Genomic DNA, 26,523 nt, shown 5'->3' on the forward strand with positions numbered 1-26,523 from the left:
TTGTCTCCTAAGCAGGGGCCTGAGCTCTCCCTTTCCCAGTAGGTCCCAGGGTCCTGGCATCCCCAGGTAGGGCTCCTTCCCCCTGTGAGGCCTGCACTTAGGCCTGCTCACCGCAGCTCTGGGGCAGGACTGCAGGACCTCGGGGGGCCCACCTCCCTCGGGTGAGAAACCACTGCCCAGCGCTGACCTCCATGCAGAGAGCCCTGGGTGCAGGGCCAGCAGCTGGTCCCTGAGAGCAGCATGGGGGCAGCTGGACCACTCAGACCCTCACACAGCCAGGACTGCTCACCGCCGGCAGACCCCCGAACTCTCCTCACAGCCTGCGGACACTGAGTCCTTAGGGCTGAATACAGAAGACAGATTCTCTCTTGCTAAATTTGCATAACTTGTAGAAGAGCCTGTGAAGGGTTTAATTTTTTCCCTGGGAAGAGACAGAAAATCACCCTGCATTCCGAAAAGTCTGCTGAGCCCTGGTGGCCAAGTCCTGCCTCCCTGGAGCGGCTGGGGGGTGGGATGTGCTGGAGCTAGTGAGAGCCCCGCCCCCGCCCGCTCCGCTGCCCAGGCCTGTGACAGAGGGGGCAGCGACTCCAAGTCTCTCCTGGGGCGGGGCCCGTGAAGGTGCAGTCACAGGGATGGGCGGGCTCTGACCCTCGGCCAAACCGAAGACCCCATTCTGTCCAATTACAGCCACGCCTTCCCCTCGAACAAAACAGAAAGTAGGAAACAAGGGTGCCTTTTAATTGCAATCAAATATGCCGTCTGAGGTCAGCGCCCCCGAGCCCGGCCCAGGGGCCGTGCGCAGCCCCGTGTGGGGCCCAGAGCAGGCGCGTGGCCCGCTGCACGGTAGGGGCCTGGGCCAGGCTGCCATGCTGTGCCGCGCGCCTCGGGTCCCCGAGCAGCGTCTCCTCTGCGGTGGCCCGGCCTCCAGCGCCCAGGACAGGGGAGGTGGGGCAGAGGGCGAGGGGGGCGCTCCCACCTTCGCACACGCATGCAGACGTCCCAGTGTTCGCTTCTGTTCCTCCTCCTCCTTGGCTGAGCTGGCCGACGGTGCCGTGAGGCCGCTGCCGGGCAGGTGTGGGCAGCGCCACGGGGCTGCCTACTTCTGAATCTGGAACAGGAAGAGCCGCAGGTTGATGTTCTTGGCGGCCAGCAGCTTGTTGCACTCCACGGAGTCGACAATGGGCAGCGGCACGTAGTCCGTCTCATTGCTCTCGTTGGTGAAGACGAAGTGGTAGATGACAGGGCTGATCTTCACATCGTCGTACGGGCCCTTGAGCAGCAGGAAAGAGCACTCCAGCGGTGCCGTTACCTTGCTCTTGAGGAGGAGCTGGAAGGACAGCGTGCGCTTGCACGACAGGTTGGGGTTGCGCTCTGAGTCGTTCACGCGCGCCTTCAGGACCCACGTCTGGTTCAGCACCGTGAACCGCGGCGTCTCATAGTACAGGCGCGTGATGAAGTCGTCCGTGCGGTATGGCCGGAACTGCACCTCTGTGGAGACAGACAGGCCGGGGAGCCGGCGGTCAGAGTAGGCAGGGCCAGCGGCAGCGCCTTCCCAGCCGGCCGAGGACACGGGCTCGGCCAGGGAGGAAGGCAACTTACCAGGACACAGCGGGCTCTGCTTGTCACAAGGCAAATCAAACGCAATTATGGCAAACGGAGGCGCACGCAAGCTTTGGGGAAACAACTACGAACAGAAGTGACGCGTTAGCGGCAGGGAGTCCAGAGGCTGTGAGAGGTGAACGGCCAGCCCCGCCTGACCCCCAGGTCAGGTGAGGCCTCCCTCCTCACCCTTCCCCGGGGCCCAGCAGAGGGAGAGGCCCCGCCCAGGGGGCCGGGGTAAGCAGACACACAGACAGGATGCAGTTCTGTGAACAAGTGCACTTTATTGGTTCCGATACAGAGCTGCCAGAAAAGCCGGCAGCCGGGCTGGTGTGTCAGGCCTTGAGGCAGAGTGCCATCGCGTGGCTGGTGCTGGGCTCTGCCGGCCGGCCGAAGGGCCCATCGGTCAGTGGGCGACTGCCATCATACAGTTCTCTCAGCAGAGCCCGTGGCCCACGGCTGGCGAGTCCCTCCACAGAGGTGGCCAATCCTCCCTGCCCGGCCACGGCTGCAGTCACGACGCCTCGGTCCACCCAGACTCTCCAGGCCTGGCCTGGACTGTCTGTGACACAGTGCCCACCGGGGCAGCCGAGGCTGCGACTAACCAGCTGCCGTGGTCTTCTTCTGCCGAGACCCCGGCCCTCAGCCTCCGGGCCCCCACAGGCCTCCACCTAGCCAGGTCCAGTGCAGGCAGCGCGCTCTGACTGGCTGCCTGCGACTGCCCTCGGTGCTCTGAGCCGGCCGCCTGGCGTGGGCCGGGCAGTACAGGGCCGGAGTACCACCAGCGGCTCCAGCGACAGCAGGGGCTTCTTGCTATTCTCTGTGTCTAGAGCAGGCTCTGGCCTGACTTCTGCTCTCCAGTGTCCGAAGGCAGGGGCGGTGGCCAGGAGGGCCCGGGAGATCCAGTGGGCCTGGGCGTCCACTCCCAGCTCTGCAGTGTGAGTCAGGCACCCTCAGCTCGTTCTGGAGCCCTGGCCCTGACCATCTTCTCGCTGGCCTCAGGAAGCCAGTGGCCACTGCAGTAACCGCCTGCAGGTAGGACCTGACATGACGAGTGCTCTTCTTGCCCCTGGCTCCGCAGGGCAGGCCCTCAGCTCCCAGACCGCCCCGCAAGACACACCCACCTTCCAGTTAGAGCCCAACTGTCCCACGGTTGTGCAGCCCCATGTGGTGAGGACACCACTTGGCTGGGGTGGCAGGGCTGGGGTGGGGAGGACAGGTGGGAAGGGCCTCTGTGAGAGCCATGCAGGTGCCCCCAGGGTCCTGCCCGGCCCCTCCCCAGCTCAGCCCCCAGCCCCTCTTCTCCCTTAGGTGTCCTCCCATTCACCAGGAGCTTGTCCAGAGCCTGGCCATCCGGTGCAGACTGTGCCGCTGCCCAGACCCCGTGGCTCCCCCGGCTCCCGCCTGTGTGGCATGCAGCGGGCAGCAGGGCGCCTCACCTGTGTAGCCGATCTTCTCGAAGCTGAGCAGGCTGAAGATGCTGTTGTAGAGCTGCATCTCCTTGCGGTGGCTCTGGTCCATCTCGTCCAGGATCTCCATCAGCTCATTGCCCGTCTTGGTTGGGTGGGCGCACGCGGCCTCGTGCACTGTCAGCTCGTGGTAAGGGCCGTGCCATGGGCAGCCGATGCGCTTGTACTTGCACTGCGTCACCCTGGGGAGGAGGCGAGCACTGCGGTCACACCTGCGCCCCGTGGGAGGTGGCTGTGCCCCGCTCACACAACCCCCCCCCGAAGGACACATGCCCCGCGTGCCGGCCCTCAGGAAGGGGTCAGAGTGCGTGAGAGCCTGAGGAGGAGCAGGGCACGTGTGAGCTGTGCGTGCGCGTGCCCCCTACACCCACAACAGTCCTGGGCCCCGCGTGGCTTCCCTCCGGGGGAGGCTCGGCAGCCTGGCCCCTGGGGGGGGGGGACTGGGGTGCCAGTGCCACCATCGCACTGTGCTCCCAGAGCCCCTGTGCTGGCCACACTTTCCTGGCCCAGGGACACCACGGACAGTCTCCAAGAAAGAAGCCACCACACAGCCACAGGGAACCCTGGGGGGCCAGGGTAACGTTCAGACGCTTCCAGTTGCAGATCTAAGCCCCCCAGGCTGTGGAGCCTCCCGCCCACCCCCCCTCCACGGCCTGGGCTCTGAGCCGCTTTGCACTAACCCGGCCCCGTGAGGTCGCCACCGGGCGTCGTGTGTGGAGCCACGCCCCCCGCAGGCAGGCCGGCCAGCCCAGGTGCCTACCTGTCCTGGCACTCCTCTTTCTGGTGCCTCTCTAGGAGGGAGCGGGGGAACTGGCACAGGCAGAAGCCACACTCAGAGGGCAGCTCGCTCACGGCCTTCTCCACGGCCAGGTTGCGGCAGCAGAGGCTCTTGCTGATCTCGCAACGACAGTTGGGGCACGTGGCTTGCTCCTCCTTCAGCCGGGCATCTGCTAGTAGGTGGATAAAACAGCCAGCGCACATCAAGTGACCGTTAGTACACTGCGGAGAAGGAAAGGGAGGTGAAGCTCACGGGCCTGTGGGACCGCGCAGACGCGCGCCCGCCCCACTGCCGGCCCCTCCCAGGGGCTGCGGTGCAGGGGGTGCAGGGGGTGCAGGGCCGTGGGCTGCTGCCCGACAAGCACAGGCTGCCACTCCCACTCCTGAGGGAGGGCCAGGCTGTCCTCCCGGTGCACGTGGCCAGCAGGGTCCCCATGGAGAGGGCGGGTCTCGAGGTGGCCCTCATTGGCAGCAGAGGTTCGGGCTCTTCACTGTGGTGGCCCGCCGGTGGGCACTGGGTGGGCCACACGGGGGCTTTTCCCATCCAGGGGCTGGAGACTGTCCCCAAAGTCCACCACGGGGCCTGATTCAGGGATGCCCATGGAACGCGGGCTCTCGGCCAGCTGTCCATGCCGAGGCAGCTACACCCTCAGCCTGGCCCCGCCACTCCAGCCTCCTGGGCCCGCACAGGTGAGGAGGCAGCTGCCACCCGCCCAGTGGGGCTGGCTACCTGGAGGGGACCTTCCCAAGGGCCGGTGACACAGAGCCACGGCAGGCGGGGAGGCCCACTTGGCCCAGGACAGGGCACGTGGGCAGTGTGCGCCTGCAGGAGCATTGCTGGCTTTGGGCCTAGGAGCCAGGCCCCTCCCTGGCTGAGCCTGCGGATCCAAGGTGCAGACGACGCTGTCGGCCACCTGCCCCTCCCTGCCAGGGGTCCTGGCGTGTAGACAGTGGGCTGCCAGCTCAGCTATCTCGGCTCCCTCACTGGCTCCACACACCTCCTGAACACCCACTTGGTGCTCTTGAGCTATGGGCCTGGGCCTGCAGGGGCTCACGGGGTTGGGGGAGGAGAGGCCCACACGGGAACCAGAGGTGCAAGAGCAGACAAGCTGTGTCCTCCAGGGCAGACACGGCAGTCTTGGAGCCCGGGGAACACTGGTGGGAGTGTGGGCCCTCCCCCGAAGGCACCTATCTCCATTGGGATACACCCAGTGGCTGAGGGCAAGTGAGCAAGCAGTGCTTCCACAGGCTTCCTTGGGGCCCAGGACCCTTTTGCAACTGGGATCCAGTGTGGTAGAGGGACTCACAGGGCCACTGCCAAGCCACGCCTGCACACGATGGGGTCCTCAGTAAATACCAGGGGTCCGTGCACCCTGAGCTGAGGGCTGCAAGAGGCTGAGTGAGCTCTCAGTGCCTGCGGGTTGTGCTTGGGGTTCAGTGAGTGATGGGACCTGTGTGCCGAGGACCGATGGTGGGGACAAAGGCCTCTGTCACAGGATCCAAGTCCACACAAACACCCTAGATCAGCTGCACTCAAATCTCAATTTCTAAGCCAGGTCAAAAGTTAAGATGTGCGAGACGAGGAGGGGGCTGGCAGGGGCTGGCCAGCGCTTGCTCTGGACACACAGCCCGGCTGGGGGTCGTTGAGTGAGGCTGGTCCCGAGAGCGGCCAGGGAGGAAAAGCAGTCTGCCCCGTCCACTGCCTGGGGTTAGTGGAGAAGCCAGAGGCGCGATGAGTGGAGGAGAGGGTGGGGGGACACGGCACCATCGGCTGCTGCCACCCTCTGGGAAGCCCAGGTCACACGTGTTCTCAAAGCCCGGCCAAGGGCCTGAGCCCAAGAGGGCCTGGCTTCACCGTGCCACAGCCCCAGGGAGAGGATCGCTGTGGCTTCCAGAAGGCAGAGAGGAAGTAGTACATGGCGACCTGACCGCTCAGTCACGGGAGGAAGAAGCTGCAGGGCCCCCGGAAGTGAGGCCAGACAAGGCAGCACCGGGCTTGCTGAAGTCCCAGCCGCTGCCTAGCACCCCAGTGAGGAAGCCAGGGAGGCCTGGGACCCCACACTACTCTGTGTGGCCAGCTCTAGTTCTAGATGCCCCAAGGCAGGGCCCGAGGGCCTCAGCAGAGAGCAACAGCCACTGCGGGGCCCAACCCAGCTGGCTTCTCTGTGGGCCTGCAGGCGAGACTCGGGATGGAGTCCTGGGACTTCCTGAGGGACCCGAGGCTGCCAACTGTGTGACTGTCATTCCCAGCGCTGCCCTGAAAAGCCCACTGCTCTGGAGCAGAGGGGGTGACCTGCGCGCCCCCCTGGCAGGCCTCTCCTCAGAACCTGGGGGCTGCAGGAGTTTCCAGGCTCCACGGCCAGCCTCCACCCCACCCTCCCGGAGCCTCCAGACCCAACACAGGCTCAGGTACCAGGGCACCTGCCCTCTGTTGAGCTCTGGGGAGGCGGGGGCACTGCCCCTCCAGCCCTAACAGCCCAGCTCTCAATCGGAGTGCGGCTACCAGCAAGACGCTCCAGGCGCTGCCGGCCTGCCAAGGGACAAGCCAACGGCCACTCGAGGCTAGTCCCTCACCGGCTACCCGAGGGGCGCTCTCTGGGCGGGCCCCAGCCGGCCAGCCTTGGCCACAGCGCCTGCCCGGCCCAGGCAGTCTGCACGCAGCAGGGCAGTCGCCGTGCCCCAGAGCGCTCCCCACCAGCCAGGCTCCCGCTCGGCCTCCAGAGCAAGACCCGACTCTGCACGCACGCCGGGCCCAGGGCCTCTGCGGTGGTCAGGCTGCTCTGTACCTGCCCCATTTGCCCATCCAGAAGCTGGGCCCCAGAGGGCTCAGCACAGCGTTGGCCATACGCCAAGCCTCTGGCGGACAGCACAAGCCAGGGCAGTCGGAGTGCCCCATGCTACGTGCCAGGGCCAAGCCCCCGGGAGCTTGGGCAGTTCCGAGGAGCAGTTCCTGCAGTGCCCAGGATGGGCTGCCTTCCCACCACCTGCCAGGAATACCCTAGAGACAGGGAGGGCTACGGAGGGGGCTCCACAGCTCAGGACCTTGTAGGGCCTCAAAGGCCCTCCCAGGACAGATGCTGGCCAGACCCCACAGGTCACCAGCAGTATGCTCTGAGGCTGGTCACATCCTTCTCTGGGCCTCAATTTTCTCAGACACAAAAGACAACAGGGGGCGGGGAGGTACTTCCCTGATGGCACAGCGGATAAGACTCCGCACTCCCAACACAGGGAGCCTGGCTCAGGGAGCTACATCCCACGTGCATGCTGCGACTAAGAGTCTGCGTGGCACAGCAAAGGAGACCGCGAGCTGCAACTAAGGAGCCCACGTGCTTCAACTCAGGAGCTGGCGAGCCGCAACTAAGAAGCCCACAAACCACAACTAACGAGCCCACCTGCCACAACTAAGACCCAGCCCAACCAAAAAAAAAAAAAAGTCAACAAGGGGACTTCCCTGGCAGTCCAGTGGTTAAGACTCCGCGCTTCTACTGCAGGGGGCACGGGTTCGATCCCTGGTTGGGGAACTAAGATTCCGCATGCCGCATGGCGCAGACAGGTAAAAAAAAAAAGGCAATAAGGACAGGACTGGCCTTATCACGCACTGAAGAGGTAGGATGGGACCACAAGTGCGGCGCACAGTGGCCAGAGAACTAACGCCTGGCACCACACTCATCACCCAGCAGAACCCATCTAGCCCCTCATGCAGCCCCTGCCCGGAAGCCTCAGGAAGGACTCCAAGCACAAGCCTGTGATTTCAACAAAACCCCCTCTCGCTCTCTCACCCCTGGGTTCCCCAACCCAGCCCAAGCCCCTTTGCAATGACCCAAAAGTAGGCATTTGTCCCTGCCTCCAGGACGTCGCCCAGCAGCCCCTCCCCATGCCTGCCCAGTGCACCCAGGCCATGCAGGCTGGCACCTCTATCTGAACCAGCTTCCCCCTGGGGGAGCTGAAGAAACCGTCCTGACTCTTGAGGAGGAGCCCTGGCCCCTGGGCCTTGGGACACAAGCAGATCTTAGAAAATGCCCCCCCCAGCTTCTGGGGGCCAAGTCCTCAATCAGTAGGCCTTTTAGGCCTGGAGCCCACAGTCCCCTCAAACCCTGGGGTGGTCCCCAAACTCCGCTTTTTACCACTAAAGGCAGGTTCAGCACCCAGACTCATGTGAGCAGCCCAATCTCCAAAGTACAGCGGAGGGTACCCATCCCCAAAGCGCCCCTCAGCCCAGCTGAAGGCCCCCCTTCACCAGGCCCAGCAGGGCCTCACAGCACCCCACACCCCTGCACACTCGGCCTGAGGTTTCCTTGACCTCTTTCATCAAGGGGCCCGGCAGGGACCATGCAGGGTCTGAGACACACAAGTGTGTCTCAGGACTACAGGACTACAACCTTCCACCAGGTTTGGGGTTTGAAGTTCTGGGCCAGGAGTTCCTGATGTCACACCACCCCGTGACTCGGGGACTTGGGTGGGGACCAGTCAAACCTGCAGTCGGGCTCTTGCTCAGAACCCAAGTGCTGCCTGGATCAAAAGGTAACTCAAATGACAAACACCCACTACAAAAAGCACCATCTCTCATCTAGTCAGGGACCAGAAGCTTGCTCTCTCCTCTGCCCTTGTCTTGGATAGCTAAGCAGATACATTTTCAAAGCTTTTTTCTCAAAGCATGAGCCAGCCGTAGCCTTGGAGCTGGGGAAGAGGATCCCAGGCCATGTGGGTGGGCAGCCCCATTGGAGATTCCTTCAACATCACCTTGAACACAGTCTGCAGCACCAGGCAGGTCGACAGATGCCAAGATGGCGCACTTGGAAGCTCCCCAAGACGGGTACCCGCATCGGCCAGGACGCAGGCAGAGACGGAGCCACCCCTGCTTCCTGGGCCTTTTACCCACGTGGCTGCCAACAAGGTAACCAAGCCAAGTGGGCTGAGCCGAGTCCTGGCGGGGACAGGAAGCGCAGCAGGACACCCTCAATCCTCCCACAGGACAGATGGTGTCAAGTGCCCAGGCAGGTGGGATGGGACAGGCATCCTGTAGCAGGGAGAGAAGACGACCTCGGTGCAGGGGTGCTGCCTCAGTGGGGCCCACGAGGAGCAGAAGTGGGCAGAGGCAGGGACGAGAGAGGGCACCCAGGCAGCAGGGGCATGAGCGCAACGGGCTGAAGGGGCGGGTCTCAGGTCTGAGGCAGGAGCAGCGGGCACAGGGGCCAGAAGGCCAGTTGGTGCCACCTACCGTGACAAAGGCCCCCTGACTGCTCCTCCACCCGAACGGGGGTCACAGGAGCTTTCCTGGCTGAGAACCAAGTTGGGGTGGGAGAGCTCTGGGGCCCCTCCCTCCAGATGTTGGTCTGCGGCTCAGGGCCTCAGCTGACATTAGCAGGGTCAGGGCCAGGTCCACCTTGTGTGAAGGGCTGGAGGAGAGTCCCAGATGGGGTCAGGGATCAGGCTGTGGCTGCAACGACCCAGGCACCACCCACTGAGGCTGTGTTTCCCCCAAAGAAGGCAGACAACCCAGGTCACATAAGCTGGGCCACAGGGCTGCATTCCGAGCAGGTGCCAGCACAGCTGCCCGCTGCCGGCTCCAACACAGAGCTCCTATGTGCACATCACTGCTGCGTCCCCGGCCCTCCTACCCCTACCTGGTTGCCTGCTGCCGTGCCCACCCAGGGCCGTAGAAGGTGGCTGCACACCTTGTCAGCCCAGTCACCAAGAATACACCGAACACCCACACGGAGAACATCAAAGCCAGCACCTGCCGTACCAGTTGTAGCCCTGACCTGACCTGACCTGACACAGGTCACAGTGAGAACCATTTGCATGAGTGCCCTGGTCTGACACCAGAGCAAGAATCCCAACCCAGGTGGTGTGATGTACTGGACCCATGGCGGAGCCAACATTGTGGGGCTCAGATCAGGGAGCAGGTGACCAAGCCTAACCGTGTAGCCCGTGTCTGCTCTCACCACCACCCAGGCTTCCCCAGAGGCACGGAGGTAGGGGCTGGTAGCCGGAGAGCAAGCTCTCGAGTTATTGCGCACCCAGCCACATCCGGAGGCCCACGGAGATGCCCCTGCTGCCCCAGTGCCAGGCACAGCATGCAGGGCTCAGCATGGTCACTGGCTCTTCTCTTCACCCCAGAACTGGGTCCCATCTGAAACAGCCCTCAGATACATAGCACTGCTAGTGCTTGCCTCAAACCACGTATCCTGGTGGGGTCAGGCAAAACATTGCCCATAGGAACAGAGAGCAAAACATACCACATGCCTGAGGCAGGTCCACCAGAGACAGCCCGTCAACGTGACTCACCAAAGGCCAGCAGAAGTGGAGGGGCTGAGCCCAGGCCCAGAAGCGTTGGCGAGCAGTGGGCCCCAACCAGGGACACGCAGAGCTCTGCGTCCTCATTTCAAGGCAGCGCACGTGGAACCTATCCTGTCGTTGACCACATCATCCTGGGAATAAACCCAGCTCTGATGCCAACCAGGCAATGGGGCAGGCCTCCAGGCCCATCTCGATCTCCCACCCACCCAAATAAATGTCCCCATCCAGAGTGGCTGTGAGGGTAATGCGGACCACTGCAAGCAGCAAGGAGCCACCAAGAAGCCTCCCCTCGGCCCCCTCACACCCCAGGCTCCAGGGTGGGCACGGCTGTGTATCCATGCCCCACGGGCCCCCATCATACAGCAGGTCTTCCAGCAGCCAAAGCGAGTTCTGACTCGTGGCAGGGTTCCAGCCAACCCTTCTAGGGCCAAGGGCTCTCCCACTGATCACACGCTCTAAAGCTTTCTCCCAGCCTCTAGAGGTGAGAGGGAATCAACTCCCTGCCAAGGCCCAGCTGTCACTTGGGAAGAATGAAGGTGGGGCAGAGGGCTGGTGCCAAAACCCACAGCTCAGCATCGGTGGGCTCTCCTCACTCAGCGGGCCCGTTCCCAGGGAAGCCACTGAGCAGAGCCCACTAGGCCACGGGGAAGGCCGCAGGTCAGGTGGCCCAGAGCCTTCATTCCTCAGCAGAGCTGCTCAGCCACCTGCCTCCTGCCGGCCCAGAGCTCAGCTCCCAGCACGGTGCGGGCCGGTTTGAAGCAGCCAGGCTCAGAGGCCCGGTCACCAGTGGCTCCGGCCAGAGGCAGAGATGCAGCTCCCTGTGCTGAGTGGACCCAGAGCTGGCACCACGTGGCCTGTTTTCATGCCAGGTCCATCTCCAGCCCACTCACACGAGGAGAGATGAGGAACCCCCTAATCCCCCTGGGACACCCCCCCCACCCCGCCCATTGGCTTGGCTTCCTAGACTCTCACTCAAGGCCCAAGGAAGGAAGAGTGCTTTGGGGCGGATCAAAAGGTCACGGGCAAGCAAAAAAGGCAGAGAAAGGACAAGTCCTGAGGTGCACCCCCAAGGCTGAGGCAGTTATGAGAAGCGCTACCCCAATTTGCACTGGGCCAGGAGGCCTGTGGTACTCCGGAGCTAGGACCTCTGGCCAGGAGCTTCCCAAAGCCCAGGAGGGTGGGCTGAAAGCCAGTGTCCTCTCCCCAAGGAACTCAGCCCACTTTCCCACCAAGGCCTCTTCTCTCTCCATCACCCAGGCACACTAGGATCCTCCAAAGCAAACTCATGCCAGAGCAGGAAGGATTTGGAGACCCAGAGGCTGGGGAAATGGCGATTCAGACTAGCCTGCACTGTTTACCACAAAAATGGCCCTCGCACCACAGCCCTCACACTGAGCACAGCTCCAGCTCCTGTAAAGTAAAGAAAGGTGACAGGGTACCTGTTTCACTCCTCAAAGGGGCTGGGGGTGTGGGGGTGATCAGAGATGGGGGTTGACGTGGAGAGAGACACAATGGAGAAAGCAGAATGCTGCGCAGTGACCCTGGGACCAGAGTGTGACCCTGCTGCTACGGGGTGCACGAGTGAGACCCCCTGGGCTACGTATCCTCTCTGGCAGCCCTGAGTGGGTTAAGGACTCTGAGTCCAGCCACCAGGCTGGCTCTTCAGACAGAAGGGAAGTGGACAGACCTCGTGGAGCACCAGTAGCCTAGGAAGCCAGGCCTGGTGTGGGTGAGGTGGGATGTGGTAGGAGCCCAGCCTGAGGCACCGCATGTCCAGAAGGCAGTGCATTGGGCTGGGGCGGGGGCTGGGGCTGGAGAAGAGACCCAGGCTGTGGGGCTTGATGGGGGCAGTTCATCCGGACCAGGAATGAGGGGAAGGGGTGGGGGAAGGCAAAGAGGTGAGGCCCTCCCTTCTCAACTTTCTTCCAAAAAGAAGTGACAAGGGGAGTGGATTCTTCCATACCGAAGGGTAAAGGGGTACGGGATGAGCATGAGGACAGGTTTTGGGGGGTGTGGCCGCAAAAGAACTGAGAAGAAACACTTGAGGAAGAGCCAAAACCAGGGACTCCCGGAGCCCAGGGAGCTCAGGGCTGCGCGGAGCAGGCTCAGAAGTGGGGAGGAGCACGGGCATCTGTCGCCAGCTTCCTCTGGGCTCAGCTTGAGGGTGGGCTGAGGAGTGCTGAGGAAGGGGCAACAGGGGAACCTGGAAAGAAAAGGGGAGTCCAAGTGGGAGACAGGAGATTCCCATCAGGAAATAAGGTAGTCACAACGAGAAAAAAAGGAGGTTCAGAGCAGGAAACAGGAAAGTTCCCAGAGGACGAGAATGAGGAGCTTCCGAACAGGCGCCAGAGTCCCACCTCTGGGCCCCAGGGCTCGGGCCTGGCCTCCGAGGTGACGCGGTGCCGGGGGGCCGGCCGCGGCGGGGCTGGAGCCGAGCCGGGTCTGGCCGGCGGCCCTACCTGGTACACGGAGGCCTTGGGCAGGTCCAGGCAGACCGTGCAGCACAGAACCGAGTAGAGCCGCTCCTCCAGCTTCCCGCTGCCCGCCGCCGCCGCCGCCGCCGCCGCCTCGGCCGTCTCGGCCGCCCGTAACCGCTTCTTGGGCGGCGCATCGGAGTCGCCCGCCACCTCCTGCAGCTGCCGGGCGCCGGCCAGGCCCGCCTCGTCTGGGATCCCGGGCCCCGCCGCCTCGCCCAGCGCCGCCGCCGGCCCCGCAGACGCTCCGGCCCCGGCCCCGACCCCGGCCCCGGCCCCGACCCCGGCCGGCACGGCACCGGCAGGCCCCGCGGCCGGGCCGCCCCCGCCGGCCTCCTCGGCGCCGGACATCGCGGCCGGCCGGCCCGGCGGGCGGGTGCCGGCGCGCTCCCGCGGCTGGAGGTAAGGGGCGCCGCGCCCTCCCTCCGCCTTCTCGCCGCCGCCGCCGCGACCCTGCAGCCCCGCTCCCTGCGCCGCCGCCTCAGTGGGTTCGGCCCGCGCGTCGCCCCGCAGCCGCCGCGGCCACCGACCCCGGCGCGGCCGCCATCTTTGTTTTCCCTGCGCGCTCCCCCCCCCCCCCGCCGCCACCTACGCCCCCTTGTTCTCTCAGTCACGTGAGCCGAGCAAGGCCAATGGGAGGGCCGCTCGGGGAGACAGCGCGACAGCCAGAACCAATGGCCGCGCGAAGGCCCGCCCCTGCACAAGGTGGGCGGGGCCCCTGGCGACCCGCTGAGGGGCGATCGTTGGGGCCAGAATAGTCCTGGCGTCAGGGCTGAGCGCGGTGCTTCCCGCCAGTCTGGCCCGGGACCACACGCCTTGGGTGCCCCGGAACGGAGGGCAACCTTGGACCCCCACGCCCAGATGTGCCTGCGCCTTTGTCCCCGGACACCCAGGCTAGCGTGCGCGGGGCTCTGGCCTGGCTGGCCGAAGCGAGAAACTGCCGGCCACCTCTCCCTCCTGTGCGGGAAGAGATGTGCTTCCACTGGACGCGAGTGCAGGGACTCCCCAAGGGAGGACTCTGGACCCGGAATCTAACCCACTGCTCTGCCCAATCCCGTTTCATAACCCTGGGGTTGGGAGCTGAAGAGGGGTCCGCTGAGGAAAGCGAGGGTCTTAGGAAATCAGGACTTGCCTTGCACAGGCCGGTGGGCAAACGGGTAGAGGTCGAGTCAGCCCTGGGAGGGGATGTACATTTCTGGGAACAGCTGCGGTACGGCCCTCCCCTGCCCCCACCCCAGCCGGCGGCCGGTTAAGGTCACTGCCCCATAGGGCCACCAGCCAGACCTTGCAAGGATATTCAAAACTCCACCGTGTTCCAGGAGAGTAAGGGCTCCTGTATCTTCTCAGTCCAGGGGCCCTCCTGACAAAGGTGCCGGCAGGCCAAGTTGAGTGAGGCCCCCAGGGTTGGTTCCAGCGCATTGCCTTCCTTTGCTCAGGGAAACCAGTTGCTGCCCTGGGAGCCTTAGGAAGCTCACTGGAGGACCTCTCAATCCGACTCAAGAATAGGCAGAGTCCATATTCCTACTAAATCCCTAAGGTTTATTGGAGACCAAGCCTCTCTCTGGATCCACAACTATGGCCTGCCCAGAATCAGGCCCCCAAACATGCCTGGGACCCAGTCCCCCTCATTTTGGTCTAGGCAAGTCCTCACACTGCGCTAGAGAAGGAGATAGTGCCCAGACTCTGCCCCCGGACCAGTCTCTCTGCAGCAAGCTGGCTTCGGTTGAAGGAGAGTCTCTCCCTAGAGGAGGAGGCCCTAGGCGCAGGCCCATGAGGGGAAAGTGGTAGCCAGGGCAGAAGCCTCGCCTTGCTGTCCCCAACCATCACCCCCACTGCAGGCGCTGTGTGTGCAGGGCCCGATGGTAGGCCCAGCTGCCTCCGGCCAGGGCCCAGCGACAGACGTCCTCCTTTGGCAGCAGCAGCAGTCTGTCCTCCTCCAGCCGGCTCAGGAGGCCTGCGGCGCCGAGCATCACCGCCCCCCACATTCCATAAGTGTTGGTCGTGAAAACAGCCACAATGAGGATGGTCACTGCGACCACCAGCACCACTGCCTGCCCAGCCACAGAGCGGCCCTCAGCACCAAGGTGCTCACCAGCCACTGCCAGCACCATGCCTCCTCCCAGGAGCAGGTTGGCAGAGGAGCAGTCCCCATTCACCCAGTGGAAATCGAAGGCCAGGAGGGGCAGGCCAATGACAGTGGCCACCCAGGCTCCAGCAAGACAGTCTTCATCTGTGCCCAGCCCTGGGGCCAGCATGGTGGCAGCAGCCAGGGCCTGGAGCAGGAAGCCAGCAGCGGCCCCTCGATTTGCCTGTCAACACAGGGAAGGGAGATGTGGGAAAAAGAGGCCAGGACCTCCCTTTAAACAGGGAAGGGTCTGAAGGTCTCACAGAAGTCGGGCCCCCACACTTACCTCCCACCACCCTCTAGGGATTTGGGAGTGGGCTACGCCCCTGCCCGGCCCCAGTGTACTCACCTGGGCAGTGCTCAGGGCTGCATACAGAGACACTGATCCCAGCGCCAGGTGGGACAGAGCGGAGCTCCACTCGCGCCCTGGCCTGGGGGCCATGACACCTCGGGCGGTAGTGAGTTTGAGGGAACGGGAAAGGGATCCTCAACTTTGGAGAAGACGTTGAAGCCGGCGACAGGGGGCCCTAAGGGTGTCTCTCCAGGATTCCCAGGTTCCAGAACCCAATTTCTAAATATTGTTATGGGCTCATCCGAAACTCGCAGGAGCCCTGAGGCCACTGGACACAACCTCGGGGAAGAAGAACCTAAATCCGCCGGGAAAAGACGGTGCGGGGCCTGGACTAGGTGGGCGTTAGCTCTGGCGTCCTGGACCCAAGTCGGCGCAGGGCCTGGGGGAGAGGGGCGCAGGGCCCTGTGCTCGGGGAGGCGCCGTCCTCGGAACCCGGCCCGGAAAGAGGGACGGCGCAGGCACTCAAGAGACCGCTGAGCTGCGCGACCCCGGAGCAGCGATGAGCGGGAGGCCCAAATCAGCCCACCGCGCCGCCCTCTCGCTGCCGCTCCGCCTCCCGCGCCGGGTGTGCGACGGCCCCGCGCCAACCAACGAGAGGAGCGGAGGCTAGAGTGGCCGGAGGGGGGGGCGGGGCCGGGGCGTCTCGGGCGTGGAGGAGAGCAAGACTGGGTTGTAAGAGTGGGCGGGGCTAGGAGGAGGGGGTCTCTGCTTGGTACTGGACGTACACGCCCGCTGGTCTGCGGGGAGGGAAGGGGCTCGAGGAAGGAGCCATGAGGGGAGGGGCAGTGAGAGGTGGGGTTGGAGGATGGGGCGGGGCGGGGTTGGAGGAAGGGGCGATGAGGGGAAGGGCCGAGGAAATGGTGGCGAGAGGAGGGGCTTCTAGGGGAGGGTCTGAGGAAGGAGTGGTGAGGGAGGGGTCGGGGAGAGGGAGAGGGAGAGGGATTGGAGGAAGGTGCGGTGAGGAGGGGCGTTGAGGGGAGGGGTCGGAAGACGGGGCCGAGGAGGACGTAGGGCGGAGTTGGAGGAAGGGGCGGTAAGGAGAGGGGCAGAGGAGGGGGCGGGGCCGGGGAACGGGTGGGGAGAAGGGTATTGAGGGGAGGGGAGGGGCGGTGTGGGGAGGGGTTGGAGGAAGGGGCCGAGAAGGAGGTGGAGGGGAGGGGTCGGAGGAAGGGGCGGGAGGGGAGCGCTGGGTGGAAGCGACGGTGAGGGGAGGGGCCGAGAAAGGGGCTTGAGGGAAGGTTGGACACCTGCTAACAGAAGGCTCTGAGGGGGTACAGCCACGCGAGGGTCCTTCGCAGGGGACCGGTAGGGATTCTGGAAGAGGAGGTGCGGGGCCGCGCCGAGGGGGCGGCCGCCAGAGCATGCGCACGGGCTCTGCAGCGGGCGGGCGCGGAGTTGGGGCGCGGGGACGCGGGGCGGCGCGAAGCGGGGCCCTCTGCCGCCCCGCGCTCTCATGTACGCCTTCTACTCGCTGCTCATCTACATCTTCTACAGCCTCTTTCGCAGGGATGGCGGGGCCGCGGCGGCCGCCGACCCTGGGAACCCCGCCCAGGTGAGCGGGGGCGGGCGCAGCTCGGCCGGCGACCCCCTTCCGGAGAACGGTTTTGCAGGCCGGCACTGCGTAGGTCCCGGGGGCGCTGACGCGGGGGAGGGGCCGTGCCGAGGACCCCGTCTCTGGTGTTGGAAGCTGAGAGCCCGGCTTCAGCCCCTCGGGCTCAGTTCTCGGAGGCAGGGAGCCCCATGGGCTACCTGGCCTCGCCTCAGGGGCTCCCCCCCGCTCCCTCCCTAGAGTGACCGCGGCAAGCCCGGGGGTCGCCGCCGCCCCGACAAGCCCACCGCAGAGCTGTGGACCGAGCTGACCGGCCTGGTCGGTAGGTACTGTTGGTGCATCGGGAGTGCTGCGTCTCCCGGGGCAACGAGGGAGCGCCGCCGTCCGAGAGATGCAGGGGTGCCCGTGCCCTCATTGGGAGGGAGGGAGCTGGTAGGTGCCGGCTAGTGGCCTAGCATCCGACACGTGACCCAGCACGCCTACCCATCCCACTCCCTCGCAGGCAGCTCGGGGTCCGAGGATGGGCCGGGAGGGGCAGCGGAGGGCCGTCCGGCCGAGGTCTCACTGGAAGAGGCTCTCGTGCGTCTTGCGGAGTTCTTGTCAGTCCAGCTGGGGGCGGAAGAGAGCTTCGGGAATTCTGCCGATCTGAGCAAGGTAAGCAGAGTTGAAATTTCTATAGCAACCTGTTCTGTGTTCCCAGGTCTACTGATTTCCATCCATACTCCTTGTATTCTCTCCACCCGGCCCCCACCCTTTTCCACTTTGATTTCTATTTCTTTCCTAGGCTGGTGATGTTCCCCCGCTGTTGACGGTGACCGGTCAGCTCTTGGCCCTCCTGGCATGGATTCGGAGCCCCAGGGGGAGGCAGGTCCTGCCCCAGGCGACGCAGCCAGCCTCAGGGGTGCAGCCCCCCACTCCTACTGGTGCGTAAGGAGTGAGTTGAAGAGGGAGTTTGTCCAGGGAGTGACGCCCACCAGAACCCTAGCAGCCAGATGTGAGGTGTCCCTTCCTTCATGCCAGAGAGCTCTTCTGTCCTAACTGGGTCCACCCCACCACAGGATCCCCATCCCAAGAAGAAAGCCCTTCCATTTCACCAAGGGGTGAGCCCCAGGGGCAGCACCCTTCTCAGTTAGAGGAGGACCAGAGGGCTTGGCAGCGGCTGGAACAGCTTATCCTTGGACAGGTGAGGGGCCCAGGAGGCAGTGGGGGTATGTGGGGGTCTGGGAGGGGACTGGAAGGAGGCGTTCCACCCGGTGCTCTTTACTCCTTTCCAGCTGGAAGAGCTGAAGCAGCAGCTGGAACTGCAGGAGAAGGAGCTGGGCCAGCTGCGTGTGGGAGTGGTGAGGCTGCTGGGGTGGGGGCTGGACAAGGGGGACATAAGAGGGTGTCAGCCTCCAGGTGAGTTTTGAGGGCTTCCTTCTCTCCCAGGGGGCAACAGACTCGGAGAAAAGAGTTCAGCATCTGACTCTGGAAAACAAGGCCCTGAAACAGAGCCTGAGCCTTACTCGGGACCTTCTGCTGCACTGGGGACCCGCCCCCCCCAACAGGGCCCCCCAGGTATCCTGCTCCTTAGCTGCTACCATCTCTGCAGCCCGGGGCTCCTGTACCCTGGTCTCTAGCAACACCGCCCAGGCTTCCTCAGGACCTTGTGCTCGCTGGAGCAGAGGCAGGGAGCCCCCTCTGACCCTTCAGACCTGAGGCTCGGACTGTGGGCGGCAAATGCATGGTAGCCCCGTCAAGGAGACTGATGCCCATGGGAGAATCCCCTCCTTTCAGTCCATGGTTTGTCCCAGTGACTGATGTCAGGAGAGCAGAGAGACTTGGGGAAAGGAGCCCTGCATGGAATTGGGAGGCATGGATGTGTGACCAGCTTTGTGAGCCCCTGTTGACTTGACTTTCTCATCTGTAAAATGGGGCAGCTGGAGTGCCCCTCCCTGAGTCTGCTCCTGGCTCCATAGTTCAGCTGGCCCCCACTCCTCTTGCAGGAGCAGGAGGAGGCAGAGGCACTGCTGCAGCTCCGGGGCCGGCTTCAGGAGGCCCAGGACACCACAGAAGCTCTCCGAGTCCAGGTGGGCTCTGGGCCCAGGGGCTGGGAAGTCTGGGGCTATGGGAGGGGGTGTCTGAGGCAGAGCCTGGTAAGTGCCTGTGTCCTCAGTGACAGGGCCGGGGTTGGGTGGGGCAGCTAGGGGTGCAGGAGGTGCAGCTGCAGGGCCTTCGGGGGGCCCTCCGGCAGCTCCAGCAGGAGACCGAGGAGAACTGCAGGAGGGAGCTGCAGCAGGTGCGCGCACAGCTGGCAGGTAAGGGCTACAGCCCCAGAGCTCACGGGAGGGCTGTGGGGTCTGGGCTTGCCCTCACAACAGCCTTCCTGCCCCCAGGACTTCGTGCTCGCATGGCCAGCTTGCGTCAGGGCTGTGGGGACCTCCGAGGACTGGTCAGCACCTTTACCCAGAGCTGCCAGGGTTCGCTGAGCGAAGCCCGGGGCCAGGTCAGGACCGCTCGCTCCCTTCCCTTGCACTTGCTCTCTGTGCAGCCTCGTCACTGGCCTGCCCTTGGGGAACCCCTGCTCTCCCTTCCTTTCCAGCCCCAGGGTCTTGTCTCGTCTACTGCAAATCTTAGGTCCTGGAACCAGAACAACTGTGTTCTGTGCAAACTGGGGTGACGGTAAATCCCTCACAGGATTGCCAGGAAGCTCATGGTTCTCCTCGGGTCCCTGAGCTCCATCCCAGGCCCACTGAATGATGCCCCAAGGGTCTGAAGCCACTGAAAGTTGTGGATCCCCACGGCTGGGGGCCACGTGGTGGATATTGCCCTCAGCACCCCATCCCTCACTCTCCCTACTGCCTTCCCCTTCCTCACCTCTCTGTGCTCCCAGGTATCGTGGGCGCTGGGGGCACTATCAGCGGGCGGGGCTGGGACTCAGCTCCTGGAAGCACAGCAGGGGCCCCCAACTGGATGCCCAGGGCGGCTGCTGGAGCTCAAGGGTATGGCAGGCTTGGGGAGCAGAGGGCTGGGGCGGCAGAAGTGGGGGATGTGGAGGCTCTCCGTGCTTCAGGATCTGGGAGGCGGCCCCCTGACCTGATCTCCACCCCCAGGGAACATCCGTGTGCTCTGTCGGCTGAGGCCAGGGACACCCTCCAACTTGGTGAGCTTAGAGCCCGGTCCGGGTGGCACTGTCACCACCTGCTATCGAGGGCACCAGCGTCGCTTCCGCCTGGACTGGGTCTTCCCTCCACACGCCAGCCAGGAGGAGGTGATGCTCCACCCTTTCACCTGTGTCGACTGTCACTCAGAGTTCCCTGGAGACCAGAGAAGGCTCCTGTCTGTCTGCCCGCCCTCCCAGGAGAGAGGGCGGCTGGACTCCCGGCAGGGAAGGGAAGGGAGCACGAGGGCCGGGGAGGCAGGACTGGTATCCTAGCTGGGCACCTACTTTCTTTCCAGGGTTTCCACTTTGCATCCCCCCACCAAACTCTGCAGGCTGGGGGAGACAGACTTTATGGCTTAAATAGGAAGACAAACATTTTCAAAAATAACTTAGTGTCAGGAAACAAAGGAAAATGAGTATGTTTGAGGTGATGGTTACTCAGGGGGCTGTGGAGCATGGCTGGGGTGCTGTTGTTGTTGTGAGGTCAGTACTGTGACCTCCTTCCCTCAGGCTTCACTGGCTGCCCGCTCCCCTGGCCCAGGGTCCAGAGATGGTCAGCTCTGAGGGGGGGCAGCTCTCCTTGCTTTGTGGCCAAGGGAAGTTGGGGGGGCACAGGTGAGCTTCCAACCCCAGCCCCCCACTGCCTTGTTTCCCGCACAATATCTTCACTGCACGCCAACTTGCAGCTAGAGCTCAGGAAACAAGGCTGAGAGCTGGGAGGGGGTGAGGCGAGGGGCAGAGCTATCAGAGACCCAGACCTGTGCTGGCCTCACGGGGACAGACTGTGATGAGAATGCCTGGCAGGTACTCCCTCACCCGCTTTTTGGGGCACTGCAGCTGTTTTCCACCTACCTCTATTTACCCCCTGTACCACCCCCACCCTGTCTTCAGCCTCTATCCCAACTGCAGCCCTGAACAGGGGCCCCTTGTCTACTGTCTTCTGGGTAGCCTTCCTAGACAGGGTCCTCCAATTCTGGCTGAAAAAGCTAAAGGATTCTGTTACTGGGCTCCCTCACCTGTATCCCCTATCTCTGTCTGCAGTAGCGCCCCCAATGCTCCTTTCTAGTCATGGAATCTTACCAACCAAACTAGCAATTCTGGATTCTGCCCTCGTAGCTGGCAACCCAAATTTCAAAGAGATCTGACAGCCCGGTAGTTACCCGCCACCTTCTGGGCACAAAAGCTGGCCGACTGTGTCATTGCTCAAGAGGCTGCTGCTGGTGTCCAGTTGCCAACGGGACTCAAGTCCCAGCTCCATCTCCCCTTCACCTGCCTCTCTGCACCCTCCCAGGGCTCGACTTCCAGGATCCTGGTTGCCCACCAGCCTCCACACATGGGACCCTCTGGGTTCATCTTTCACGTGCCAAGTGCTGCACTAGTCCTCGTGGTCCGCATTCTCACTTAATCCTCACAACAGGTGCCACTACCGTCCTCATCTCACGCAGGGCAAGATGAGTGACTTGCCTCCAGTCACACCCAGGGTTTGAACTTGGCCATCAAGCCCAGGGTCTGGGCTCTTGACTGCTACACCCCCAGCCTTCCAAGAAGTCAATCTATCAGGATTCCAATACTCTGCATAACCTGTTCCTGCTACCTGTCACGTCCCTTTCCTTCTTTGCCTGGCAAATGCCACCTTCTCCAGGGAGCCTCACCTGTCTGTTGGGAGATCCACTCTTCCACTGTGCTCCCCTAGAGCCAGCCTCCTTCCAGGGGAATCAAGTTTTGTTCACACCTTGCCCCAGGTCCTGGGGCTTAGGGCCCCTCCCAACCCCTCCTACCCTTAGGTCTTCAGGGAGCTGGAGTCGGCTGTGCTGTCATGCCTCGGAGGCTACAGTGTCTGCATTTTCACCTATGGTCAGACAGGGACGGGAAAGACCTACAGCATGGAGGTGGGAAAGGGGGCAGTCTGGGTGGCTCCTGGGGCCAGGGGCTGGGATGTGAGCCCGATGAGGCACCCCACCCCGTCCTCAGGGCCCGCCTGAGGACCCTGGCATAGCTCCTAGGGCGCTGCAGTCACTGTTCCGGGAGATGGGAACAGGGGGACAGCACCACGTGACCCTCAGCATGGTGGAGATCTACAACGAGGCTGTCAGGTCAGCGCCGCAAACGGTGCCTCCTCCCCGCCCGGGGCCCCAACTTCTGGCTCCGCCCCCCAGAACCCCCAACAGAGCCCTCCCCTTTTTCACCAGGGACCTCCTAGCCCCAGGGCCTCCCCAGCGCCTGGCAGTGAGGCAGGGCCCAGCAGGCGAAGGGGGGATCCAAGTGGCTGGCCTCACCCACTGGGACGTGCCCAATCTGGAGTCGTTGCACCAGGTGAGGCTGCCCGGTGGGGCCGCGCAGTCTTCCAAGCCCCCGCCCTGTACTCCCACCTGGGCCGCGGACGCCGCAGCAGGCCAGCCCTGTCCTCCGTCCTCCAGATGCTGAACCTGGGGAGGAGCAACCGGGCCACCGCCGCCACAGCCATGAACCAGCACAGCTCTCGTTCGCACGCCCTGGTCACGCTGACGCTGCGCACGGCGTCCCCATCAAGCGGTCCCGGCACCGCAGGTACCTCGGCGTCTGAGTCCTGCGGGGGGCTTCGCTGCACCCGAGACCGGACCTCCCTCCACGCCGGGCTCGCTCGCCCCTGCAGGCACGCTGCACCTAGTGGACTTGGCAGGGTCCGAGCGCGCCTGGAAGGCAGGGGCGGCCGGCACGTCGCATGAAGACCGGGACGGCGCTCAGCGTCTGCGGGAGGCTCGGACCATCAACCGCTCGCTGCTGGCGCTGGGAGGAGTGATGGCCGCGCTGCGGGCCCGCCGGCCACACGTGCCCTTCCGCGACTCGCAGCTCACGCGCCTGCTGCAGCCCGCACTGGGCCCCGGCGCCACCGCTGTGCTGCTGCTGCAGGTGGGGCCAGGCGGCCGCGGCCCGCGGGAGGGTTGTTTGCATGCCAGGCGCCGCCCACCCGGGCCCGCCCACCAGCGCCGCTCCCCGTAGGTCTCCACGCGGCCCGAGGATCTCGGCGAGACCGTGTGCTCGCTGAAGTTCGCCGAGCGAGTGGGGCGAGTGGAGCTGGGGCCTGCTAGGCCCCGCAGGGCCCCGCGCTCCGGGACGCCCTCCTCCCTGAGCACCGACACACCACTCTCTGGGACCCCCTGCACCGCCACGCCCTCGCCGGGCAGCCCTCCAAGCCCCGGCCTGGACAGCGGCTCCAGCTCGGCCCTGGCACCGCCGGAGGACCTGCCTTCGTAGTCCTGCCCGAGGAGTCTAGGTCGCGTCTCTGCCGGCAGAGGCAGCAAAGTCCCTACTCTCCCACGACCTCCTTGATCTTTGGGGGGCCCGCTTCCCCCCAGACGCCCAGAGTCCACCCCTTTCCCGCCCCCAGGAGTGTTCCGCCTGGGGTAATGATCACCCCCCACCCTGCCGCCCCGGCCCTTATCACCATCTGCTGTTATCGCGGCGCACAGCAGGGGATCCCAGAGCCGCGGAGGCAGACCCCGGCCAAGTGGCCACCAGACTCACTACCCCATCACCAAACATCAGACTTGCATGAAAATGTCGTTTGTTCCTTTACTGTTATCTTCCCCACTACCACCACCACAACCAGGTAGGGTCTCCATTCTCCGTCCCCTCCCCCCAAAGGTGCTACCTCCTTGCCAGGCAACAGTGGAGGGGGGACAGGATTTAGGGATGGAGCTGCTGGGGCGGTCATCAGGTCTTCCCTCCCCCAGCCCGGAGCCAGGGAGGGGAAGTGACAGATGGTGATGGATGGATGGATGGATAGATACATGGACAGAGGGCTGGAGAAGGTGGGACCAGGAAGGGCTACTTCCAGCAGAGCCCTGCTCCTTCCAGCCTTGCCTCTGTGGGTAAGAGGCCTGACTGACCATCAGGGCTGCGGTGGTGCCCAGTTGGGCCACAGCTCTCCTGCAGTGTCCAATAAACACACGGACTCTCAGCACGGCTGGTACCTCGTGTCTCAAGGCGGAGCCACACATACCTTGGTTTCCCCTCAACAGGCCTAAGGGTGGCAGGAGAGGGTGGGAGAGGAAAGCAGCCCCTGCCCTGGGAGCCTCACAGGCTGTACCAGGAGAGTAGCCAGCCTGGGGTAGGGGCAGCCAGGTCTCGGGGGTGGCTAACCCACGCATCATAGATGCTTTTGTTGGGTGGCACCCCCTGGAAGAGGGCGTCTAGATCCCAGAGCAGCCTTGGGGGGCCATGGGTTTCAGGGACCACCCCCCAATAGCCTGTGCTGGTTGAGGGGGGGCATCGGGGGCAGGAGGTGGGTGGCAGTGGGGCAAATGGCATCACCACGTTGGGAGTGTAAACGGGCAAGTAGGAGGTAGGTAGCTGCCCCCAAAGCGAGGCCCTGTGGCTTCCACCAGGGAGTCCCCCAGGGCCTGGGGTACCCTGCAGTAAGTGGAGGGGCCAGGCTCTGGGTTCAGGGGAGAGGGGCGAGGGCCTGCTGTTTCTCCCCTGGGAAGTCTCCCCTTCTGCTCTCAGGGACCCTGGGAGGGGGCAGATGGGCCACAGAGGCCTCTCAGAGTGGGGGACTGGAGTGGGTGCCTCTTCCTCCCCTATGCGAACTGAGCCTGACCGACTTGGGCTGCTCGGCGGCGCCCCCTCCCCGGAGTCCCCTAGCAGAGACTTTATGCTGAAGCCCTCGCGGGGCGGCGGCTGGGGACTGGGCGGCCGGTAGGGCCGGCCATGCAGCACATAGGGGCCCAGGTCCTTGGCGAAGGCTCCCCTCGCACCCCTGCTCTGCCAGCGCCTGCACAGGGCCGTGTTCTGCAGCCGCAGCGCCTCGGCTGGGATCAGGCTCACGTCGACCGCCCAGAAGTTGCCCTTGGCCTGGGGCTTCGCGGGATCTTTGGGCACCTGGTGGAGGAGGGGGGCAGGCTTGGGTGGGGCTGTACGACCCCGGATACTCAGGATTTCCGCCCGCGTCCCGCCCCCAGGCTCCGACCCTCGCCCTGCCCCACCTTGCGGAAGCATCGGTTGGAGGAGAGGTTGTGGCGGATGGAGTCTTTCCAGCCCTCGTAATCGTCCCTGAAGAAGGGGAACACGGCCTGGACCTGACGGATGATCTGAAACCATCGGGCGGGCAGCGGGCGCCGTGAGCCGGGGCGCGTGGGCGGGGGGCCACGCTGCCCCTCCCCTCGCCTCTGCGTGGCCCTCCTCGCCGGGAAGGGCCCTGCCTGAGTGCTTTAGCTTTCTCCCTGGGTGACCAGGCCGGGACCGGCCCCACTGGCATGGCTGGGTAGGGCCAGGTCGGGGTGGAGGCCGGAGCCTGAGCCTCCGAGCAGGGACCAGGTGGAGGACGCTTCCGGGGACAGGTCCGATCACGGAGTGTGAGGGAGAGCGGGCGGGGATCCTCTCACCTGGGCCAGCTTCAGCCTGCGGGAGGGTGCGGCCTGGATCACCAGGGCGATCATGGCCAAGTAGGTGTAGGGGGGCTTGTCATGCCGCAGGTATCTCTTCTTCCTCCTCTGGGGGGGCTGGGAGGGCGACTCTCCCCCGGGGAGCCCCAGGCGGGGGTTGCTGCAGGGCCCCATGCAGAGGAAGCAGGCCACGTGGGCAGGGGTCCGGCCGGGTGGTGGGCGCAGGGCACTGGGGCAGTGTGGTGAGGAAGAGCTGGGGCCTGAGGCCAGGCGGGGGCTGGCGGGCCAAGCCCTTTATCATTCGGATGGAAGGGGGAGGGGAGGGGAGGCCAAGGGAGGTAGAAATACGCGGTGGGGGAGGGGAGCGTGCAGAGGGCAGCCACAATTAGCAGGTTTCGGTTAATCTGGGAGGGAGGGGCAGGGAAGATTCCAGTGGGGGCTGCAGGCGGCCACCCAGGCCTCATTCCTCAGCCCTGGGCTGCCTTTGGCACCCCCCCTAGAGCTGGAAGGAAAAGCCCTTGGAAGGGGCTTATGACCCACAGTTACTTTATCCCATCTAGATCTCAGGTTCACATTTAACAGTTGGGGGAGTGATTGGTCCAAGATGAGCCGCCAAGAAGGGGTGGGTCCTGCCCAGAGTTCAAGGCCAAGCAGCTAGCAGGACTTGGGTGGTGGTCTGGGAGGGCTTCCTAGAGGAAACCTCAGAAATAAAAGAGGGATACAGTTGACTCAAGGGATTTTCCCACAGGCTGCTGCATGGCCCCAGAAGGCTCCCCAGGCCCCGGAGGTCACTTTCCTTCCCTCCTTGGTGCTGGTCAACAGTGGGTCCTGGGAGCTGACCATAATAATAGTCCCTCATTATTCCCTGTGCACTTCACTGGTCCTGGGTAAGCTGGACCCCCCTGGCTTGAGAGAATTTCCTGGAAGTGTGTTTGCCTCTCTGCTCCTCTTCTGGTCCTCTGGGTCCAGATACTCTGGAGGTTGTCCCCCGAGGAGGACGCCACTTGGTCCTCTGGGGCACTCAGGCAGTGCCCTTGGGTGGGTGTGCATGGAAGGAGAGGCCTTCTAGCTGTAGGTGTTTACTGGCTACCGCTTGGGGCCAGGCCTTGAGAACACAGCCCTGTGGATCATGGTGCCTGCCCAGGGGAGCCTGCGAGAACCACTTGGCATCATCCTGGGCAGGAGTGAGGACAGGTGTGTTATGTCTGTGTACACAGGGCTTCCCAGGCAGCCCCAATGCCCTGTGGCTTAGGCTAGGAGGGAGATGCTCCCCAGCTCCCCAGGCAGGAGGGGCGTAGGCCTGAGTGGAGATGGGGCACTCTGGGAGACAGAGTGGAAGCTGAGCCTGGGGAGGCCTGCAGGGCCAGCACCCC

The 26,523-nt window shown here is 64.1% G+C and overlaps 3 protein-coding genes across 10 annotated transcripts; 1 reads left to right on the plus strand and 2 right to left on the minus strand.

Annotated features, from left to right (window-relative positions):
- Window positions 1-717: 717 nt before the first annotated feature.
- Window positions 718-16,965, minus strand: ZFTRAF1 (zinc finger TRAF-type containing 1). 5 transcript variants are annotated; one of them, XM_067017832.1, is made up of 4 exons: window positions 15,094-16,499; window positions 3,829-4,067; window positions 3,039-3,250; window positions 718-1,488 (listed from the first exon to the last, which is right to left on the minus strand). In XM_067017832.1, the coding sequence occupies exons 1-4, from the start codon at window positions 15,184-15,186 to the stop codon at window positions 1,097-1,099; spliced, it is 936 nt and encodes a 311-aa protein (XP_066873933.1). In that variant the 5' UTR covers window positions 15,187-16,499; the 3' UTR covers window positions 718-1,096. The 5 variants fall into 5 exon arrangements, with proteins under 5 accessions (XP_066873933.1, XP_058899334.1, XP_066873931.1 ...); XM_059043351.2 differs by lacking the exon at window positions 15,094-16,499 and adding an exon at window positions 12,605-12,985; XM_067017830.1 differs by lacking the exons at window positions 718-1,488; window positions 15,094-16,499 and adding exons at window positions 1,864-2,628; window positions 12,605-12,985.
- On the plus strand, window positions 16,455-23,727 carry KIFC2 (kinesin family member C2). Of its 4 annotated transcripts, none has more exons than XM_059043249.2 (18): window positions 16,455-16,648; window positions 16,886-16,967; window positions 17,148-17,299; window positions 17,430-17,568; window positions 17,704-17,828; window positions 17,920-17,985; window positions 18,074-18,202; window positions 18,631-18,714; window positions 18,828-18,942; window positions 19,021-19,130; window positions 19,518-19,626; window positions 19,738-19,895; window positions 21,572-21,676; window positions 21,759-21,880; window positions 21,977-22,100; window positions 22,205-22,334; window positions 22,420-22,676; window positions 22,767-23,727. In XM_059043249.2, the coding sequence occupies exons 1-18, from the start codon at window positions 16,550-16,552 to the stop codon at window positions 23,019-23,021; spliced, it is 2,361 nt and encodes a 786-aa protein (XP_058899232.1). In that variant the 5' UTR covers window positions 16,455-16,549; the 3' UTR covers window positions 23,022-23,727. The 4 variants fall into 4 exon arrangements, with proteins under 4 accessions (XP_058899232.1, XP_066873790.1, XP_066873788.1 ...); XM_067017687.1 differs by having other exon boundaries at window positions 16,459-16,717; XM_067017689.1 differs by lacking the exon at window positions 21,572-21,676 and having other exon boundaries at window positions 16,458-16,648.
- FOXH1 (forkhead box H1) lies at window positions 23,320-25,379 on the minus strand. Its single transcript, XM_059043350.2, has 3 exons — window positions 25,151-25,379; window positions 24,752-24,856; window positions 23,320-24,647 (listed from the first exon to the last, which is right to left on the minus strand). The coding sequence occupies exons 1-3, from the start codon at window positions 25,322-25,324 to the stop codon at window positions 23,844-23,846; spliced, it is 1,083 nt and encodes a 360-aa protein (XP_058899333.1). The 5' UTR covers window positions 25,325-25,379; the 3' UTR covers window positions 23,320-23,843.
- Window positions 25,380-26,523: the final 1,144 nt, after the last annotated feature.

The sequence above is a fragment of the Kogia breviceps genome, chromosome 17, assembly GCF_026419965.1.
Source record: "Kogia breviceps isolate mKogBre1 chromosome 17, mKogBre1 haplotype 1, whole genome shotgun sequence".
NCBI classification, from domain to species: domain Eukaryota; kingdom Metazoa; phylum Chordata; class Mammalia; order Artiodactyla; family Physeteridae; genus Kogia; species Kogia breviceps.